The sequence below is a fragment of the Aythya marila genome, assembly GCF_965140915.1.
Source record: "Aythya marila genome assembly, chromosome: 4".
Classification (NCBI taxonomy): domain Eukaryota; kingdom Metazoa; phylum Chordata; class Aves; order Anseriformes; family Anatidae; genus Aythya; species Aythya marila.
Genome location: NC_139045.1, coordinates 69,982,417 through 70,004,118, shown reverse-complemented (window position 1 = coordinate 70,004,118; position 21,702 = coordinate 69,982,417). Strand labels below are relative to the sequence as shown.

The 21,702-nt window shown below is 42.1% G+C and overlaps 1 protein-coding gene across 3 annotated transcripts in view; it reads left to right on the top strand.

Moving 5' to 3' along the window:
* Nucleotides 1-21,702, top strand: part of MAEA (macrophage erythroblast attacher, E3 ubiquitin ligase) — a 49,770-nt gene continuing 28,068 nt past the window's right edge. For 2 of the 3 annotated variants that reach the window (XM_082759926.1, XM_082759928.1), the window contains exons 1-3: nucleotides 1-91; nucleotides 15,568-15,750; nucleotides 19,412-19,615. In XM_082759926.1, the coding sequence (XP_082616052.1) occupies nucleotides 23-91; nucleotides 15,568-15,750; nucleotides 19,412-19,615 (456 nt within the window). In that variant the 5' untranslated portion in view covers nucleotides 1-22. Of the gene's footprint in view, nucleotides 92-899; nucleotides 1,102-15,567; nucleotides 15,751-19,411; nucleotides 19,616-21,702 lie in introns of those variants that run through there. The other variant, XM_082759927.1, reaches the window with a different exon arrangement.

Sequence of the window (21,702 nt, the reverse complement as noted above, 5' to 3'; positions counted from 1 at the left end):
GGCGGCTGCTGCCTGCTCCAAGATGGCGGTGCAGGAATCAGCTGCTCAGCTCTCAATGACTTTGAAGGTGCAGGAGTACCCCACTCTCAAGGTGGGTGGCCGGCCTCCCCCCCCCCTCCCTTTATTTCCTCCTCCTTTACCTTCGTTAACACGGTAGAAGGCGAAGCTCGCCCGGCTGTGAGCGGCGGTGAGGAGGCGGAGGTGCCCCCCCCCTCCACCAACCCCCCCCACATCTCCTCACAGAGCTTGGGAGGCTCCAACCTCAACCCCAGCCTCGCCCCCAGCCTCCTCCTTCGGCCTCCAGCTCGCTGCCACCGCCGCTTCTCCCCGTCCCCTCCCCCTGCGGCGGGGCTGAGGGACGTGCCCGGAATATTCAGCCCTCCCCGACAGCTCCCAGGGGACGGGGGAGGTCCCTCGGTGTCCCCCCCGTTGTCCCCATCCTCCTCCGTGCCCCCCCTCCTTGTCCCCATCCTCCCCCGCTGTCCCGTCCCCGTCCCCCCCCCCGAGTGACAAAATGGGCGCCGGTTGGGGGCTGTGGGGGGGGAAATTTGGGCGCTGTGGGGTTGTTTTTGGGGTTTGAGGGGGGTGCGGTTGGGCTGGGGAGGCTGCTGGGGATGGGGATGGATGGGGGGAGGGAGGGTGGGAGGGGGCGTGCTGCTGTGGGGTTGGGGTTGGGGTTGGGATTGGGGGGGGGGAAGATGGATCCTTCCTTGGCTCCCCCGAAGGTGGGGATGAGCTGAAAGACAAAAAGGGACGGACGTGCTGCAGGCCTGGCGAGGCGGCTGAGCCCAGCGAGCGAGGATCTGAGAGCTCGGAGGGTGCCCTGAAGGGTGCTGAGCAACCTCCGAGGGCCGGTGGGTTCCCCTGGCTGCTCCCCTCCAGGTATTGGGAGGCGAAGGAAGGACTGGGTGCTGAGCGCTAAGGTCATCGCCTCCCAGAACTGTTGAAGTGGAAGGAAGATGCTCGTAGGAATCAATGGAAACCTTTGTTTGAAGTCTGGTGTCGGCTGTACCGGAGGTCTACCCAATTAATAGCTCCGGCTGTGGGAGGGAGCTAGGAGAAGGCTCTGTGCTGCAAAATGCTTATTTAAGCATCTCCCAGGTTGGCGTATCAACGTGTTTTCTTTTTTTTTTTTTTTCTTTCTTTTCCATGCATAGAAGGTGCTTTGCAGACTAAACTTTGTTATGCTGAGCTCATGCTGCACTTTCACACAGTAAGTGCTGTGTGCTTTCTGCAGTGTTTGTTTTGCAGGCTTTTTAGCTATGTTCTTCCTGTGCATGTCCTCGTTCTCCACCCTCCTGGCTTTCTACTTAGTTCCAAGAAGCAGGACAACGACAAAATCTCGATTCCCATTTCCACGCACGAAGGCTTCTTTCTGTCATGATGATATTCTTTAAAGCTGACGCTGTCAGACTTAAAAATTTAAATTAGGTTTAGAGACCACTCTAGCACCTTCCATGGCCAGAACAATGTGAAGGCCTTTAAAGTTAAGACGATCATTTCATGGCCGCGTCCAGTTGTTATCACAGCTTTTCTTGTTACATTCCTGAAAAATTGCTGGCAGTGAGGATCAGCGAGTTCTTGTTTTCTTGGTTATGACTTAAGATGAGTTGTCAAGGTGCCAGCCATTTAAAAGCTGGCTAATATTTTGGACTAATTCTTACGTTTCCCCAAGCATGCTTTCCCCCCGAAAAAAATCTTAACAAAAATATACATCAGAGAATGGAATGTTGTTTGTAATGTTGGGAGGCTAAATAGTAGAAGGGTGAGACACCCTTGCACTGAAACTCTTCTATTTCCTAGGACAGCTGATGTTTGTTGATTCTTCCCAGCACCCATTCCACTTCTGGGTTGTTTCTGTAATCTTTAGTAGCATTTTTCATTGTTTTTAAAGAAATCTGCAAGAATAGTGTCTGCTGAAATCCCTTGAACGTATCCTCTTAAGTGTTGTTAACTGTGAGTCATGTATCAAAGCGTTTTAGTGGTGGAGGTGAAAAAGCAGCAAGGAGAAATGAGCGTTAAAGGCTGAAGTCTACTGAAGTACGTTGATCCCAGATTCCATTTTGTTCGGTAGGAGGTAGGTGCCTAAAAGTTTGTGTAGGACCGAGCCTCTGTGAATTTTTATTTCCAGTTATGTGAAATGAATACGGATCTTTTTTTTTTTTTAATTACGGTCACCAACACAGTGGCTCAGATATTTTTCTTGGAGCTTTGGAGGCTGGTGATTTTCCCTGATGTAAGTGAAATATGAAAGATTGTAGACTTGTATTTATATCTTTCCTGTTTCCTCCCTCTAGCTTCCTCATGCCAGCATCGCTAGATGATGGTTGTGTAATAGCTCTGCATTTACAGTACGTTCTCCAGAGTGCCTTTCATGTGAAAGAGTGCTTAAAACTGCAAAGGGAAATCCCTTTGCCATAGCTAAATTGTGGTTGCTGCAGAAGTGGAAACGCTTCAGCTGTTCTTCAGCGGTTCGGCTCAGGAGAAGTAAATTGACTTCTTCAGATGAATCCAGGCAAGCTATTTAACTACAAAATAATGTTTGAATATTTCCCCCACGTCTCTCCTCCCTTGTCAAGGACAAGGAGGTTGCCAGCTATTCTTCCTTCAAAGTGCTGTGGCATTGGGAGGGGGAGCCTGCTCCTAGAGAGCTGTGCTGGCCTCCTCTGAGAGGATATAACGTGAAAGCTGGCAATTTAAAAAAGGAATGAATGCAAACACTGTTACCGTAGTTCTTTGCTGGAACACTAATAACCAAGTGATGACAGGAAACCAGATAATGCACCCGTATCCTTAACAAGCGTGAATAATTGTTAAACCGAACCAGCAAATGGAGTGCAATAAGACCCCAAAAGTGCACTGTGGAAGACCTGAAAGAAAAAGATGATCATGTGTCATTTTTTTTTAAATCTGGGCTGTTCGTTGGCAGCAGTTTAGGGTTAGCTGTGCTGTAACTGCTTCAAGAAAAAGACAGATCAAATTGAGAGCTGTGGAAGCGCAGAATACTTGAGCATCATCTCAGTGCAGCTGATGGGGTTCTTTTGTTGGCAGCTGTGGCAGGGGAATTCTGGCAGCAGACTTAATCAGATGTGAATTTCTCCTGGAAATACCAGGTTTACCTGATCGCTAAATAGGGGGACAGAGAGCAGAACAGGATTACGAAGCACGTGCTGTTTCTGTCCCGAGTTCACAGACTTGCAGAGTAACTGTGGTTGGAAAGGGTCTTTGGAGAGGTGACTCCAGCATCCTCTGCATGTGGCAGGCTCAGCTGGAACGGGTCACTCGGGACCGTGTCCAGTGTGGCCTTGGATATCTCCAAGGTGGATACTGCAGCTTCTTTGGGCAAACCTGTTCCAACGTTTGCCCCTGTTATGGATTAAAACCAAAAACCTTTGTTCGCATGGCATCTTTCTGTATTCCAGTTTGTGCCCGTTACCTCTTGTCCCTTCGTTGCTCACTGCTGAGAGTAGTCAGGCTCTGCCTTCTTTCCCCATCAGGTATTTATACACACAGATAAGATTCCCCACTGAGCCTTTTCTTCTCAAGGCTAAACAACCTCCTAGCGATCTCAGTGGGCTGTTGCTGTGCTCCCTGCAGTGTGTCCATGTCTGTGCTGGAGGCCCAGAACTGGGCATGGCACTCAGGAGGAGTTGCACTTGTGCTGAGCAGCTTCCTCAATGGCCTGCTGGCCACAGTCTGCCTAACACAACCTGGGTGCTCTTGCTGCAAGGATTCACTGCTGTCCCATGGTCAACTTGCCCCCCAGGACCCCCAGGTTTTGTTCTGCCAAGCTGCTTTCCAACCTGTTTAACCAACATGTGGTTGTTCCTTCCCAAAGTGCAGGATTTGACATTTCCCTCAAGCTCGTGATGTTCTTGTTGGCTCAATTCCCCCAGGACCTGTTGAGGTCCCTCTGAATGGCAGCACGACCATCTAACCTATTAACTTCTTCAAGTTTTGTATTTTGAAGGTGTACTCAGAACCATCATCTAAGTCAGTAGTGAAGACTGGCAAGCTGTTTGGGTCAACCTCTTTTCCTGCTGGAGCAGAGAAAAGGTGCAAGATTCCTTTTTGCGTAATCAGTCGTGCTACATTTTTCCCTGCCTTCATCAGCTTGACTGGAATTTGTTGTTTTTTAAGCGTGGCTTTGTACTTTGACAGAAGTATTCAACAGCTCGTAATACTGAAGCTTTAAACGCACAACAGCAGAAGCTGTTCAGGGAGAGTGGTATAGGTGGAACAAGAGGACAGAAGCAATACAACTCCAACACCCAGTGCCCTTTTAATATAGCGGTGCATAAAAAAGTGAACACTTGTCAGGTGGGAGGCTGAAGCTGGCTGTAGCAGTAAGTCACCTCTGTACTGCCTCGGCGTGAACGCTCGTATCTCGCACTGAATCAGTCTTCAGGCTGGGTGCTCTGACTCACGTAGCGTGCCTTAGACGTCCATACCAAGCATTAGTATGTTGCTGAATAATGCACTTCCTGTTTCAACACACCAGGAGCATGCCAGCAAACAAGCGTGACATCTTCTGTGTGCTGTTCTCCTGCACTTGGCTCCACGTGCCTCTGGTCGATGGGAAGTCTGAAACTCTGGGACTTCAGGGGAAGTTCAGCATCGGAAGGCAGCTGAAGTAGGAGTTGGCTCCTGTGGGAATTGGTCTCTCTTCCACCCCTGCTCTCAGCTTATAAACTACATTTGCAAGTGATTAATGAAGGAAAAAAACTGTATGAAAGGCAGTAAGTAGCAGTCAAGGCCATCAGCTAGGAGTGTTGCTTGATTTTTTTTCCTGGAGGCACAATAGTGTGCTGATAATACTTCAAGGAAAATCCTCACAAACATTTTGCAGAAGGCCTGTTAGTATCGTCAATGTGAATTCTAATCTGATTCACAGTTCACAGTTGCCACGTACTTGATTTGTAGTGTTTTCACAGGACAGTGCCCTGTGATCTTACGAGTTTTGTTTGTGTAAGTTGTAGATGCAGAAATAATGTCTGCATGGTAGCTAACATGTTGGGGTCTTCAAATGTTGATGTAAAGCAAGAATATCTGTGAAATCCGTGGGTCTTTGAGCAGTGAACGCTTTCAGACGCTGGAAAACAGTAGTAAAGATGAGCTAGCAAATGTTTGAAGCTGTCGTAGTAAGAGGAAGATGTACGGTGGTAGGAGTGGAGCTCTTATGGGATGTCATGGACCACCCGGTGCCATCAGTCTGTGACCTTAAGAAGCTGCCATCACGGTGTGCTTGGCCTCCCATAGTTTACTTCCACGTAGCACAACTTCAGGCTGTATTTCCTGACACAAAATATGAAATCTGCTGTATTGATGCTTACCTAATCCAATCTGATTTACGTTATTGCTCGTTTAAATAAAGCAGGGTTAGATTGTCAGGTTATCTTTATGATGGTACCCGATAACTTAACCGATTCATAGTCTGCTCTTGATCTACTTCAGTTTTGGTTTCGAGCCTTCTGTGGATTGCCTTGGGTTGTACGCTGCAACGAGAACTGTAATAATACAGATAACCTATGGAGAACTTTGGTCGTTCATATTTCCTGCTACAGATCTACTGAACCAATAATCCTTAATTATGGGTTAGGTGCAGTGCTGTCACTTCAGCTGGAACCGGTTATTTTGGGAGCAATCGGAGCAGAAATAGGATCCCTAGCCTCAAGGCTCCAGCCAGTAGCACAGTGGTGCATGCACACAGGAGGATGGCAACAACTGCTTTCATTTAAAGAGGTGATACTGTGATTGAAACAAGGAAGTATTTGGAGAATGAAGGATCTAAACGAGGTGTGAGGCCAAGGTGGTGGCTGTCAACATGTGTCATCACAGTGACCGGTCTGTGATGCCCCTAGTGTGGCTCTGAAATGGCCATCAACCTGCTCACGTGAGGATGTGAGCCACTTTTGTATGCCCACATAGAGGCTTTGTAAAACACTTGGCTAAGTTGCTGGAAGCTTAAACTGCTTTAAAAAATTAATACTTTTTAAAAAAATCCAAGTGATCTACAACTGCATTTAGGCTTATGCAATTATTTTTTCTGTTTTGATCTGTCTCTTCAAGGATTCATATTCATGCTTGTATCTAATTAAACATAAATCTAACCATTATTCTAAGCCTCTCCTTTTGGATATACACTACTTCTCCTTTCTTTTAATTTTCTCTTCCTTTTCCAATTTTGCCTAGAACAAGGAAAAAAATATTACTACAAGGGACTGATAAGAGCCGTGAATCAGAAGAATTCATTCTGTGAATAAGTGATGATATAATTTACATTTTGGATGAGTTCAGTGAGAAATAGTGATGCCATCTCAGCTCTGAAATAATCCAAGAGTTAGAGGAAGAAATGTAAACGTTCAGGATTTCAGTAATTCTGCATAGAAATACTGATTCGTTGTTGGCTTGTGGGGTAAATTGTAACAGTTTATTGCAGTGTCATTTTTCACCTGGCATCATTTGTAATAGTTGTCCTGGACTTTTTCTGTTGAGGGTAAGCATGGTGATCTACTTGGGTCTCAACGATGCAACTTAATGCTCAAAGGTGTTCTCTTGCTCAGTTTACCTTTTCTTACGATGCCGTCTATTTTCAAACTATTTAGGAGATGTTTCTTTCTTTCTATATTCTCATGCTTCCTCTTCCCCTTGCATAAAGTAGGACTAAGTTCTTTTTGCTTCTGTGGTTTGTTTGTTTTTGTGGTTTGAGAGCTTCATCACTCTTCCTTTCTCTTCCGTACCTATCTATGGCTAAGCTTAATGTCGTATAAGGGCACAATACGTAGTATTGGAAAAAGCTTTTTCATACCTCAGAAAGACTTATATTGGATTAACTTGGAAATATGTAGATTTGTACAACTCTCTGATGCTTTGCAGGCCTCGTGAGATAAGACAAGTGAGAGGAAGCACATAATTTTTCCTCTCCCTTGAAAGGAGAGCACAGTTCTGTAATGGTTTCCCCCACCTAATCTGGTAGGACTCTTTTTTTCTTTTTCTTAAATATTTTTATTCCTGCTAATTAACTGACTTCATGTACCTGATAAAAATTAAAAATCCATTTTGAATTCCCTCATGCCCAAGACTGGGTTCACTCGAAAAGATATGCAATATAGATATTTGTCTTTAAACAGCTGGACACTTCATGGCAAGGAGTTATATCTACATTCAGCTCTGAGACTGTAATGGTAAGGAAGGATGATTCGTACAGATTTCTATAAAGTCAGAATTTATAGTTATCAGTTCCCTGCCTGTGAGTGGGTACAGTGGTCAAGTTGCACCTGATTAACTTCTTTCCACCAAATCCAGGGGAAAACTGGCTGTTCTTTTACAAAACTTTAGACCTATGTAAATTATGTTTGTCTATGCTCTTTTTTGATTACTTTTTTTTTTGAAGTATCACTCTTGCTCTGTAATTTCCAATAGGTGCATGGTAGCTATACAGAGTGTGTTTTTTTTTTTTTTTTGTTGCGATTTAAGTAGTTTCCTATATGCAATCACTGTGGAATAGAAGTATTTTTTAATGTTGTGGTCAGATACGGGTTGGTTGAGCTTTACCTTCCACTTTTATTTGGAGCTCTTCAGGCTTGAATGTGCATAAGTGAAGAAGGAATCTTGTTTGTATTTTGGGGTGGGACCAGATCAGTTTGGGAACTGGTGTGCCAAAGGGCTGCTGTAAGGCTTAAGACTTGTGGGATGATAAAGACTCGTTTTTGCTCTAACTTAGGTTTTTAACAAAACATTAGCTGTGAAAGAAACGTGTGCAATTTAATCTTTCAGTATTAATGTAAGCCAGCTGGGAAAACTTGCGGGCAACATCAGGCTGGTATTTGACATTTCATGCAGTAACATTATGCTTTGGTTCAACATCCTACATTCTAAAGGAACAGAAATGCAGGATGTACCAGTTTCTGTAAATAAGCTCATTTCCCCTGGGGAGAATCCTTTCTTCGCATGTCCATAGTTTTCTGGAAATTCTGGAAATTTTTCTGGATTTTTTTCTGGCAATTGTGGTAAATGCTGGTAAATACACTTTTTCTTGAAGTAGTCTGAAGATAATTTTTTTTTTTAGGATAGCTATGAAGGAAGAGATAGAAACATTTGTTTGAAGCTGCTGCTTCCTTAAGTAAAATTCTGGTGAGGTGCTCAGCACATGTAATTGATTTCCCTTTACAACCAATGGTTTATTGATGCACATACACTATCCTGCCTAATCAAATATGTAATGAAGTACATTATTTAATAGGGCTTCCCAAGGAGAGTTGGGCCATCCAGAGACACTGGACTTCAGTGACTTTATTTATTTATTTATTTTAAGGGGGGTAGGGCAATGATACTTGGTTAATCTGTTAGTATTACTGATTGCTTTTTGGAATTACCCCTTACCAGGAACTCTTGAAGGAAAGAAGAGGAAAGTTCTTACGTGGGTAGGTAACTGGGGGAAAAATAAGAGCTAAAGATCAAGGTTCTCTATCCAGTCTCTGTATGGAAGAAGGTTAACGTGAGCAGTTGGCAAGGGTCTCTGCCAGTACTGCTGATACTCAGCTTTTTGACCAGCTAGGAGGAGTGAATGAGTACTGAGATGATCTTGTTTCCTTGATGATACTGAAGTAATGAATGTATTACAGACTTACTTCAAGTGTGAAGCACTGTAGAAGACCAACAAGAGATTTAAGGGGCATTAAAATTGTAGGTGAAATTCAGTGTAGGTAAGTGTAGCACAATACAGTCAGTGATTGTGGAAGGAAAGAGTCCTGGTCTCACGTGTGAAATACCTGACTGAAGTGATCGTTATCCTTAGGGAAATCTTGGGGTTACACTGAATGCTTTCTGGGAACACTCAGGGTAATACTGATAAAGAGACAAGTGTTGGGAAAGAGAAGAACGGAGGCCCTCATTGTGTAACAGTAAAAATCCAGTTTCATCTTCTCCTGAATTAGCCTGGTTTTCTCCCCTGTTTCATCTTGAAAAAGGGCTGGAAAATGTCCACAGAAGGCCAAGGGTGATTAGAGATACAGAATGGCTGTATTCAAAGAATGAAGGGCCTCTTCAATCTCAAACGACAATATGTGAGGTGAGGAGACAGTGAAAGCTCATTTTTTCTTCCAAAACAAGAATAAAAGGGTTTCAAATGAGCCTAGCAGATGACAAGTCAAAACCCAGAAGTGTTTCTTCACACAGTGCAAGAGGCTGTGAAATGCCTCACCACAGGACGTTGGATTGCTCAAGTTCTGCAGGTCAACAACAACCAGCGGGGTTCGTGAGAAATGTTTTCGCTGTAAAACCTCCACCTCCTGCTCAGGTAGTTCCAATAAACTGTTTGGGATTAGTAACCTCATGTTCTTGCCTCTTCAAGTGCCGTGCCCCTTCTGGATGCTGTGCCAGAGGGACTTCTGGTCTTACCTGGTGTGGCTGCTCATATCTTTATGTGCCAGTTGTCAGCTGTGCCTCCTTCCTCCTTGCTCTGTAATGATGAGAAAAGTCTGGCCAGCTCTTATCTGTTCCCTTCACCTTTAGGTAGCAGAGGGCTGCTATCAGGTTGGGCCTCTCCCAGCTCCCTGTAGCCTTCTGTTCTGCAGGTGAAACATGGCTGCCCCTCTCAGCCCCTTTGGGTGTTGTGTCCACCATCTTGTGGCCTTCCTCCAGGCTCGTCTCCTCTATGTGGGAGTAGGGAAGGGCCTGAAAACCAGGTGTAGTGTTCCCATTGAGTCTGCCTCAGTGCTGAGCGTAGGGAATAATTACTTCTCTCAAGCTACTGCCTCGCTCATGCAGCCCAATATTTGGTTAGCGTTTGCCACAAGTCTGGCACTCACTTCTCTCCAACTTGGGGTCCAGTAGGGTCTCTGTGTCTTTTTCTGCAGAGGTGGTGTTAGCCAGTTGTTCTGCAGCCTGTGCCAGTGCCTGGAGTTGCCTTGTGTCAGGTGCAGGGCTGTGGTTTCTGCCTTGGTTGAATTTCATGAAGTCTTTGGTGCATTTCTCCAGCTTGTCAGGCTTATTCTCAGTGGCAGCTCCACCATCCAGCGTTATCAAGCACTTTGATTTTGTTGTCTTCTGAGCTTGCTGACACAAACCAGGCAAACTATTTTCCTCATGGCAAATCCAAGCTGGCTATTTCCAGAGTACATATGTTACTTTGGAAGTGGTTTCCATTGGAATCTTTTTTCATAAATTTCCCAGGAGTTGAGTTGAGGAAGACCAGCTTGTAGTTTCCTGCATCTTCCAGCTTTCATTTCTGGCAATAAGTGAGGCAGTAAGCTTGTCCCTTCTGGTTGTTGAGGACTCTGTGTTCATGGTGACCTTTCAGAGATGACAGCAGCTTTGCAGAGTCCTCTCCTGCTGTCTTTAAGACTCCTGTGAATAGCACCTCTTCCCCAGACTCAGTTGCTTGGTGCAGGAGCTTGGGAAAAGCCCTTACAAGTCAAGACAAAGAAGGCATTTAATGCTGAGGGTTTCTGTTACCCTTTGTTGCTAGGTCACACATCCAGTTCTGTAGACTTCATCTTCTTTACACTGTCGATGTGTCTATAAAGCTTTTGTCATTACAACTGCTTATGAGTTAGAGCTCTGGTTGAATAAAATGGGTGTACGTGTTGGCCATGCGGGCGGTGAGTGCTGGATTTCCAGCTGTGACTCAGCACGCTTTGTCCATTGCGGCAGGATGAGTTAACACCTTGGCAAAGCTCTGGCCGCGATTCATCTTGCTCTTTCTCACACGTGGTTGAAGGGTTCTGCACTTGGGAGAAAGTAGGTTTGGAAACCCCAGTGCTTAAGGAATGAAGAGTGACTGTGTATGTCATGGAAGGTGATGGTTTGTATTAGGGCTAAAACATCGTGGTGGTCTCAAGATGTCCTTCAGCTGCTTAGTGGAAATCAAGGTGCTAAAAGCAGCAGAAGTCCAGTCTTGTGCTCTGATTCCCATCAATGCCTTTGAGGCACTGGAGTTTTGTGAGCTTTGATCAGTGTAATTAAGGAACTTGGGGAGGGGGATTTGCATTTTACTCTCCCTTTCTGTAATGTTAATGACTAAAGATGGTACCACCTCATGGCATGGTTTTTGAAGCCAATTTTCCCTGAGCCTAAGAATATTTCCCTGAGGTAAGAATATTTAAGGGTAGCTGGTTTCTATATTTTCATTTTATGGATGGGGTACTAAAGGTGTGTGTGTAGATGTATTTAGAAAATTTTGAGAAAAGTGGAAAATCTCATTAATTAAATTAAATACAATTAATGCAAAATCAAAGGTGGGATGTGCATTGTGTGATGCTGTGTAGAGAATTGCCTGTTTCAACTTCATATTTCTGTACTGATTCTTTTTATAGTCTGATAATAGCTACTTGGGAAATGTATACTGTTTGCTAACCATCAGGATAGAATCTATGCAAGCATTTAATACTGTTTTTTCCAGTTTTTGTATATATTTAGAAGAAGTCAAGGAAATAGTCTCATTTAGTAAATGAATGGCTTACTGTAAGATGTGTTTTGATGGAAACGTATTCTGTAGATAAAATACTTTAAATGTCATGAAGCTAGATATGAAGTGGCTTATAAAAAATATTATCTACAATTGCACAACTTGAACAGTTTTAGCCACTGGTCCTTCATAATTTTGGAACTAGTCTTACCGGCTTTCATGGGCTGGAAGGGGACCACGTTTGGGCTGAAGGCTGGGTAGTTAACGTCACATCTGGGTTCCTAAGTCTAAGCTTAAAAACTGCTACTGTCGTTCTTAGCTCTGCTGTTTTCCCTTCCTTCCTCTCAACCGGACAACCCAGATGTAATTCTCAAGGCTGCTTTTAGACCCAGAAGGATCATCTCCTAATTTTTATCTTGTGCCATCCCAGAACATGCTCCACCAAAGTTTTCTGTCTTAGTAAAACCACGGTGAAGAAATGTAATGAAGAAAACACTTGGATCAGATCATTCAGTTGCGGTTCTCGTTCTATTAGTAGTTAGCACCTAGAAACAGTCATGCACAACGCTTGTGGAAGTCTCCAGCCAAGCAGACTGTCCTTAAAACTTGAGTAGAAAAACTCTGATCTTGGAAAAAAACTTTCCCTGCTGTATTTTCACCCTTGTGTAGGCTGTTCTGACTTAAATCTTCAGAGCAATCTGCCTAAAGTTGTACCCAGTTCAGTGCATGCTTCAGCTGGTGTGTTTGCAGCTGTGGAAGTTGAAGAAAAGATGCAGACTCAATTTAGTGACACTGAGTTCAAATGTGCTGTCTGCTAATACTTTGCATCTGTCCCTCGTATCCTCCTGTGCACTTGTGGTGCAAGGCAGCTGTGCGGGGGGGGGGGTTTCAGGCTTTAAAGACTGGGACAAACTGGCATTGAGCTTCTCCAAAATACTTTCTGGTCAGTTCTTGCAGCTTTATTTCAATGTGTTTAAAGTTCAGTAGAGTTTTTATTTAAAAAAAAAAAAAAATTCTTTAAAGGAAGCTGAGTTCTGTGAACTGGTCTTGGTGAGAGGATAAGCATTTAATCCAGGCTTGGTAACAGTATGGTACTTGCAGTGAAAATGTAAAGTCTCTACCAGGCTTGTGGCAGCTGATAAGCAAAATTTGCAGTTGTCATGCTCCAGAAAGTGTTCGCTTTTTTTTTTTTTTTTTTTTTTAAATAAAAGAATAATCTTCTCAGAACTACATTTTTCCAAAAACATCTCATTACTTTTTCCTTCTGCTTACTGTGATCGTTTGAATAAAAAGTGCAGTTATTGATACAGAGCCTGTAACGTTTTGAAGAGTCCCGTGGTAGAGCACACTGGAGCTGGGCACTGGGATCCCTTCCAGGCTGCAGGAGCTGAGCAAGAAACAAAACCGAGGGGTCAAGATGCAGAGCCTAGACAAGTCCTCTGTAAGGAGCTGAGCGTTGCAACTTCTACATTTTGGCGTTTTTAGAATCTAGGTCTGCAAAGTTCACAGTTTACAAATATTGTCTACAAACTGCAAGCTCTATAGTAAGAAACAAGTGCCCAAATGAGCTATGAAAACCTTTGGTAAAGACCATTTACTACCAGCTTATCAGTTGTGCAAATTTCCTTTTACTCTTAAAGTCATTCCCCTTGATACGTTACATGGAATTGTTTGGCAATATATTTGTTTTTACTTGTAGAGGATATAGTAGAACATTTCAACTCGAGTCTCTTCCACGTAAGATATTAAATCTTGGGGGTTAGAGGGGAAGTGGCTAAAACAAGCTGAAAAAACCTTTTGTACCAAGACACAATATGAACGGTGTATGAGGATGCCAGCTGAAATTGAAAGTCCAGTTGTTCTAAATGTCATAGGACCAGGGACTGTGCCAGAAACCTACATGCAACGGAGACAGGGCATGGGAAACGGGAAGTGTTACTGCTCTTGCGTGCCGATAAGAAACTAAGGAAAAGGAAGATGAAGGCTTTCAAACTGGCTAGGTCTGTGTCCAGTTCAATTGCTTGTTGAGAATCTAAAAAAAAACCACTTCGGTAGTCAAGGAAAAGTGCCTCAAATCAGTAGTAACTTCTGGAGGTGCTGACTGAAGCTGCTGTTCGGTGTGATGCAGAAATCTGCTTAGCAAAATACTTGCAGAAATTAAGCACAATAAATGCAGGTAACTGAAGAAAATGTATTTTTCAACGAATAGTAAGAAAATGCCAAAAAAAAAAAAAAAAAAAAAAGGCCAAGTTGTCTTCATGCTGTCTGGCATCAAGTTGTGGAGTTTAAAACAAGTTTTCATAGTCAAAAAACATGAAATATATTCAAAATAATGTGCTCCTATGCTTCAGCTGCTATCTGTGGAGGAGCTCCAAAACTTCTAATGTGTGTGTGTGGAAAGGGAGAAGGAAAACAAGGGCTAAAGGTGGAATAAAAGGTGGTTATATAGGTGAGAAGCATTAACAAGGCCATCATGTTGTCTTATTTTGTGGCTTCAAAATAAAGGGGAGGGATTGTGGTGCTGGGGTTTCAGAGGAGCTTATATAAGGCAAATTACTGCTTTATCTTGGTGCTTCCTGTGGTAAAGGTTTTCTATCTTTTTGTTCAGGTCTTAAGTGTGAGATAGAAAAAAAAACAAAAAAAAAACAAAAAAAAAAACCACAGTAAATAGATCATTTCAGTCTGTTTAGAGAAGGAGGAGCCCTTTCATATCTCACCAGGATATCGTTAATACTCCTCCTGTAAATCAGAACAACCCTTTGTAGGACATGTGGCGTCATGCAAGCAAGTACCATGGCTCATCTTCATCATGCTGAACCTAAACCCTTCCTCAGCACATTTCTGATGGTGAATTGCAATGGTTATGTAGGATCCTCTCTAACAGAGCGTGGAAAGAGAGTGGACCCTGGGGACATCTCTTGCATGCAGCTAGTTAGAAGGAAGAAAATGGAGGCAAACTTGATACAAGTGATTAGCAAGGATAAACTTGAAAGATTTGTAATCAAACATATACCTGGTACGTACCAACCACAACGCTGAGGTGCATTTCCTGCTTTACCCTCACTATCTAATCTGGTCGTTCGCTAAATTACGCCTCTGATCAATGGAAAAGCAATCAAGCCTGTAGTAACTACCTGAAAGAACTTCTCCTGGGCTTTTTTTTTTTTCAAGATAAGATAGAGATGAATTATGCATGGGGCGCTGGAATGTTTAATTCTGAAACTCCCGTTGCCGTTGGAGCTCTGCAGTTACAGAGCTTCGTGTCTCAGGTCCTGGTGCTGTCATGGAAGCGACGTGCTGGGAGCAGCTGAACGCTTGCTGTAAGCTCTGTCCAAATCTTTAACACCCTAAAATTTGACCAGGCTGTAGGCTACTCCCGTATGTGTCTGTAATGGCCATCAGTAGCAGTGGTATGGCTGCTTTGTAAAGGTGTAGGACAAATAAAGGATGGGGGACTGCCAAGAGCAGTTTGTCTCTAAGCCAAGGATGGAGTTTTAAGGGGATTTATCAAACTTAGTCAGACAGCGTGGGCTTTCTCACCGAGAGGAAACTTGCCTGAAATTCCTCCTACCATTAGAGTAATACAAGAACTAATATTAAAAGTAGTACTTTGTGAAAAGAAACAACTAGGATACCTATTAAATTTCCTGAGTTACTGTTGCCGTACTATGTATAACTTTTTCAGAAGCCAACATGGTTTTTTTTATACATAATTTGTATTTGTTTTCTCAACTCCTTCAGGAAAGAAAGTTACACTTCAAAATCATGTTTTGAAGGGTGAACTCTTGTAGTTTGGTTGTAGCTTTCCTTTAAATACATGTTTGCCTTTGCTTTCTGTTCTCCCTGATGTGTTTTTATCAGTGCTTGCTGAAGTCAAGGCAGGATAGGTGAAATTGGTATCAGAAAAGAATCTACAAGCTTTTATTTCCTGTCACTGTTCTTCATAATCTTTGAAGTGCCTTTGAATCTTTGAAGTCTCCTTGCTGAGAGAGCTTAAATAAGGGCTTTGATATGGTAACTCAAGTTCAGCTCGTGACCTCCAGTGTCCTGGAACCTAGGTGTTTTTCTAAATGCATCAAATAAAACCATCCGCTTCTCTAAACTCGAGAAGACCTTTCCTTTAATACAGAAATTCTAATGACGTGGTTTTGCTCCTTCAGGTGCCATATGAAACACTGAACAAACGGTTTCGAGCCGCCCAGAAAAACATCGATCGAGAGACAAGTCACGTTACGATGGTGGTGGCAGAGCTGGAGAAGACGCTGAGCAGTTGTCCTGCTGTGGACTCAGTTGTTAGTCTCCTGGATGGAGTAGTTGAAAAACTCAGTGTTCTGAAACGAAAGGTAAGTGGTCTTTTACCTCATTATTGTTTTGTCTAGTTAATAGAAGTGTTTTTCTGCAGTGCTGTTTGCTTAGATTCTCTTTTCAAGGTATAGGTATTAATGGCAGTGTAAACAAAGGCCTTAAAATGCAAGGCAGAACATCAGAACGTGCTGAATCTTGCTTCGCTGTGCTTATGAAATGTCTTAAGTGTTCATGACTGAATAAGAGGGAAAAAAAAAACAACCCTGAGAGGTAAAATTGATGTGTTTGCAGTCCTGAAAATGAATTTCTCTCTCCCCAGAAAAGAAATGGCAGCAAAATAAATAGATATATATCAATTCCTGCTCATTTAATGGGAATGTTTGTGTGGTTGCTTTAGTTCCTTGCTTGAGGAGAACAAGGTAGAAGATAAGTCTGGAAAACATGTAAACCTCAGTGGAGATAATTGTATTTGATGCTGAGGGTTCTCTGTGCAAAAAAGTGCAAGTTGTTCTGGATTTGTTACTTGAGCACTTTTTGTAGACAGTTAACTTGCAAATTGGAAGGTTAGACAGTTAACTTGCAAATCGGAAGGTTCCTAGGTAATATTAAAAACATTTCAAATTTTAGCAAGGTTTCAAATTTTAGCAAATTTAATGAGCGGTTAAGCTTGGAACGCTTGTCTGAAATGCATCTGAGCTTCCATGGCTTTAAAGCATCTTTCTAAGAATGAGTTAAAAATAAAATATAGTATAGGACATCCCTATTTTTGATGGGAATACTATTCATGCTGAGATTCATCAGAAAACTTACTTGAAATAAATCTTGCAGAAGAATGAAAATAGCTCTCTTGCCAGGCGTTCGAGTAGTGCTTCTCCAAAAATAAATAGACAAAACAAGTGGTAGCAGAGCCATTTCATTAAAACTTAAATGAAATAACCAACAGATATAAATCTTGAGACTATTAAGTGAAGCGTCAAAATACCTTGGAGGTTTGTGACATAAAAACGCTGTCATGTATGTTGATTTGGGGGTTTTCTGCTTGAACAGGTTACTTAGGCACTGAAAACTTGGTCTGCGAAAGACTTCATAAATCTAATCGCTGTTTTCATCTTTGGGTTGTGAGACTCAGAAGTGTTTTTTTCCCACTTGTCTGTTACTTACAAAAAGAAATTACTGCTGTTTCTGAGGTGTTAGATTTTACTTGTAGGTGTATAGTAATGATGCGGAGGAGTAAGTTACTTACTTGTTAAATCTTTGCTGACTGCAGAGGTGTGTCTGAAGACATTGTTGGATGTTTTGGGTGTAAGGCCTCATTTTAGTGTAATTGCTCACTTGTTTTTGACTGTCTGAAAGACTGTGGGGAATCTCGTATCTTCTCAGAAAGGACAAAAAATAAATAAATCTGTTTAATAGTAAAAAAAAATCTGAAATACAAAGGTCTTGCCTCTGCTCCAGATTTTTCACTCTGTCTTCTCTGTAATCTGTCCAGAGCAAAATCATTGTTTTCTTTAGTGTCTGGACCCAAGTGGGATTTCTGTTTCCTCCTGTGTTTAGGCAGGGATCTGAGGAACTGCTGAGATGACTGCAGTAGACGCAGATGAGCCCTTTATTTAACACCTTGCTCTCCCTTAGAGCTTTACAGCACAGCAGGTTTCTTGGGTTCTGCAAATGATCCTGAGGAGACCTAGGCCTTTGTGTTTTCCCTTCTGTATCCTTTTTAATAGGCTTGTTCCCTCAAGTTCTATTAATGTCCAGCAGGGCAATTCCACATAGACTTGCTGCAGAGGATTTTGAAGAGGATCTGTACCCTTTCTGAGTGCATTAAAGGGACAAAGAGGGGAGGAATATAAATACAGGTAGAAAACCATATAAAGAGAACCCTTTGGAATGAGAAGGGGTTCAGCCTTTGTGCTTGTTGCCTTGAATTCTCCTTTTTGTGTTCAGAATAATTCTTGTGGCTGTCTTCACATCTGATAACGCCGCAGAGATAAAAGTGAGAGTGTGTTTTGGCCCGAGTTAGTGTTTGCTTGCTGAGGAGGAAAAGACTCGGTTTATAACTTAAACAAAATACTGATCTCCAAACCATATGTTACAAAATAAAGCTAAATTTAGTAATAAAAATAACTCAGCCTACAGAAATGTATATGAATTACAGTAAAACATCTTGTACAGCGATTAGGGGGTTAGATGTTGAATTTTATGTGACGGGCCAGATCAGAGGCAGGCTTAATGGGGGCAAATGCTTGGCAGGATTTTCTTGCACAGGTTTTTATTTCAGCTTGCTTTTCAAATATTAACTCTTCCATAAGAAGTCTGTAAATGAAAGTACATGATAAAAGCAATTAGAACCAGCCTGTACTTCTGGGGCTGCAGGTGTTATCCAAGGATGATGCCGTAGCCTGAATAGCTTGAGTACTGAGAAGGGAGCCACGCCAGCATGGAGTGCAGTGTGGGCTGCCAAAATACCCACTTTTTTTAGTCTGCCTAATTGACAAACCTACCTCTTTTCCATTGACGTAGCCACGCAGGTACTCAAACACAAGTTTAAAGTTGCCGTGAGTCAGGTAACCCAACATGAAGCTGCACTGCTGGTGATCTATCACAGATGGGAAAGGCAGTAAGCCTTTATCTTCTGGTGTGCTTTTACCTTAGAGGCATAGAAGTACTGCGAGCGTGCTTGCCTTGTGTTGTCAGACGTGGCTCCCAGCTCTCACGTGCTGTGTATGGAGTCAGCTAGCTTTAAATTACAAATACGGCTGTAATGAAATTGCCTGGTAAAATTTGCAGCATAACTAATCAACCATGTAACTTTAACCTTAAAGGAGAACAAGTATGACCACAGTATTTTTTTTTCTTAATCAAACAAAGTTATGGGAATATTGTTGGATGTGTTTTGCACTAGGTATGCCAGTATGTAGATTTTAAATAAAAAAAAGTTAGAAGAATAGGTGCCTTCCAACTGAAACTATTCTCAATAAATAAGAGTCCAACTGTTTTTCCTTCAGATAAATTTATTTTTCCAAAGCAAGTAACAGTAGATCCATGTTTCAGAGTGGTAGAGGTAAGTAAAACAGTACAGGTTTAACAAAGCTGATTAGAAAAATTACTCAAGACCTTTGAATTAAAGGTGCTAAAAGGCCAAATGTTTATATAATTTTCATTATTACAGGGACTGATTTAAATGGCTCCAGTGTATTAGAAGTAATGTGGTTTACTCTGCGTCACTCCCCAGCAGAACTAATTCAGTAGGACAGCTGCTTGAGGAAGAAGCCATGCATAGGTTAGAGGTGGAAATTCATGAGTTCCAGTTGTTTGGACAAGACGACGGTGAACCTCCATGGATATCTTTGCAGGGCATTCCAGCAGTTTCTGCTGTAGTTGGCATCTTGCCTTTTTCAGGCCTGCTTGAATGTTAATCAGAAAAAAACATTGGTTAGAAGTGCATATGCTCATAAGTAATTGTGTTATGCTAAAACTGCTGGTTATTAATATGCAAGAGTGTCTCAAAACTGGGCCAGTCATGCTGAAACCTCATTTTAGCATGGGAACTGTCTTTCTAAATGACAAACACTGTTGGTAGTAACTGTGTAGTACATAAAGAATGCTTTCAAATAACCCCTACTGATTTTTTTTTTTTTTTTATTTAAAAGCAAATGAAAAAAATCTCTGATTTATTCCTGTTTAATTATTTCTTTTTAGGCAGTTGAGTCAATCCAGGCCGAAGATGAGAGTGCAAAACTCTGCAAACGTAGGATTGAGCATCTGAAAGAACATAGTAGTGACCAGCCAGCAGCTGCAAACATGTGGAAGAAGAAACGTATGGATCGTATGATGGTGGAACATCTTTTACGCTGTGGCTACTACAACACGGCTGTAAAGCTAGCAAGACAAAGTGGTATTGAGGTTGGTAGCAATGTGCACTAACTTAAGAAAAACAAAATGGTGGTGAAGGTGAAACTAGCTAATAGAAACCAGCTACTTTAGTTCTATAGCAGCTTTTTTACATATAAGAATGCCTTTATCATTAATGTTGGTCTATTTAGGCCTGCGTGTGTTCTCCTTCACATAAATTGTACTTTTGTGCTTAATAAGCCAAAATTGAAGCCATAACTTTTAGTCACAAATGAAATGCTTCTAGACAAACTCCTTGCCCTTTAAAATCTTAAAATTCTTCTCAAATGTCACGGTGAATTTCTTGTTCAAGTCCTTTAGGCTGCTGACTAAGCAGTTGGTGGAGCTTCCCATCTGTCTAGCTACATTCAGATGACTTGTGTAGGTGAGCAGATTGAGTAGGATGACATATGCTGGTTGGAGGAACAACTGTTTTATTGTATCATCCTACTATTTAATACATTGAGAGGAAAGCTGACTTACACTTTGGAAAATAAATCTTGATATAACTTGGATTTATTAGTAGCCAGTATGTCTTACATCTATGCTGTTGAGTTTATTTCAGCATCTAGAATTTTGTGGTTATCATTTCCCTTTTCATTTAGTAGCTAGTTGGTGCTGCTTTTATCCCATAAATGCCTCTGCAGTATTTGAAATATGTTGTTCGATAATAGTTTGGAGTATGTTTGCCTTGATGTAGCTTCTTCATGCAGTGATGAATCCATGCTGTTGTCTTCTGACAGCCACAATGATGTTAAAACTGTTGTGTTGTTGTTTTTTAACAACTTACTGTTTAGTTAGAGACGTTTTAATTTTTTGGGTAGCATTCGCTATTTGATCCTTAGTGATTCTTGCAGCTTAAGTTCTTCTGATGTTCCTGATTCCAGAAGGTGTGCACCTCATCTGGTTAAAATCCAGCTTTTGTGGTGATAGAGTTGCAATAGCGGTATTTTGAGTTATGTACCTTTCTTAGGTGACATAGCTGAACACCTCATCTAGCTCAGAGAAACTTGAAGAGATTGTAGTTCCTGGTGTCAAATCACAGCGTAAGGATCTGTTCTTTGTCTTACACAAAGACCATTTTCTGTTGCATGTTCCTTTTGTTCCTCGGCTGCCTCACCGGTCTGATTCTGTTCAAACTGCAGTGACGTTGGTGACTTCCAAAGAGGAAGCATGAGGTAGATGTTGAGCACAAGGAGGAGGGGAAAAAATGGATTACAGACTGTTGGTAGGAAATAATCTTGCTTATACTCACTGAAGAGTTTGCTGTGCCTCACTAAAGATAACCCATGCATGTGAATCAATAAAACAGGGCGGGACAATTATTCAGGGATCCTGTAATTGCAGAGGAATGGTCAGCAGCTCTTTCGCTTTTGGTAGTTGTCTCCCTCTGTTTGGAGCAGGAGCTCCTCTCCTGCTGAATCATCATGCTGTCATACTTACTAGTTGTGCTGAAAAAGCACTATGGAAATATTTTTCCACTTTTACTGTAAGTTCTATTATGCCTAACTAAGTAATGCTCAGCTCTGGTTTAGATATGCACGTGGAAGCCCATTGTGATACACTACAAGACCGTGGTACAAAGCCGTGTACTTGTGGAGCCTTGTAACTTCTCACTCTGCTGAATAGGAGCTCTTGTTTTTGTTTTGAATGTATTAAACAAGCTTATTTAACTTCTGCCTCCAAGCTGAAGTATTTATATTTGCATAACATCAAAGTACAAAACAATTCAGTTACACATGTTGAATGCAGTGAGATCGTATTTCTTCCAGCTTGCTAAAACCAGGTGTTTTAGGCAACATTTGAGTTTACTTTTTGGCTAACTGAGGATAGGCTTCCCTCAGCTTTAACATTGCACTCACTCTTTCTTACTGCAGGGTGATGTACAGCAGTAGGATTTGCAGCAGTAGGATAATGAGACCTGATGGTTGCACAAAATTTGTGGTGTTATGGGTTTAGTTACAGACAACTTCCCTGTTCTTTGTTCCTCCCTTGCTGAAGGATATGAGCATTGAATCGCTCTCTGATGCTTAATAATGCAGCTCTGCTGTGGAGATTACAAAATATCATGGTATTTTTCCTTCATCCAAAGTAATCTC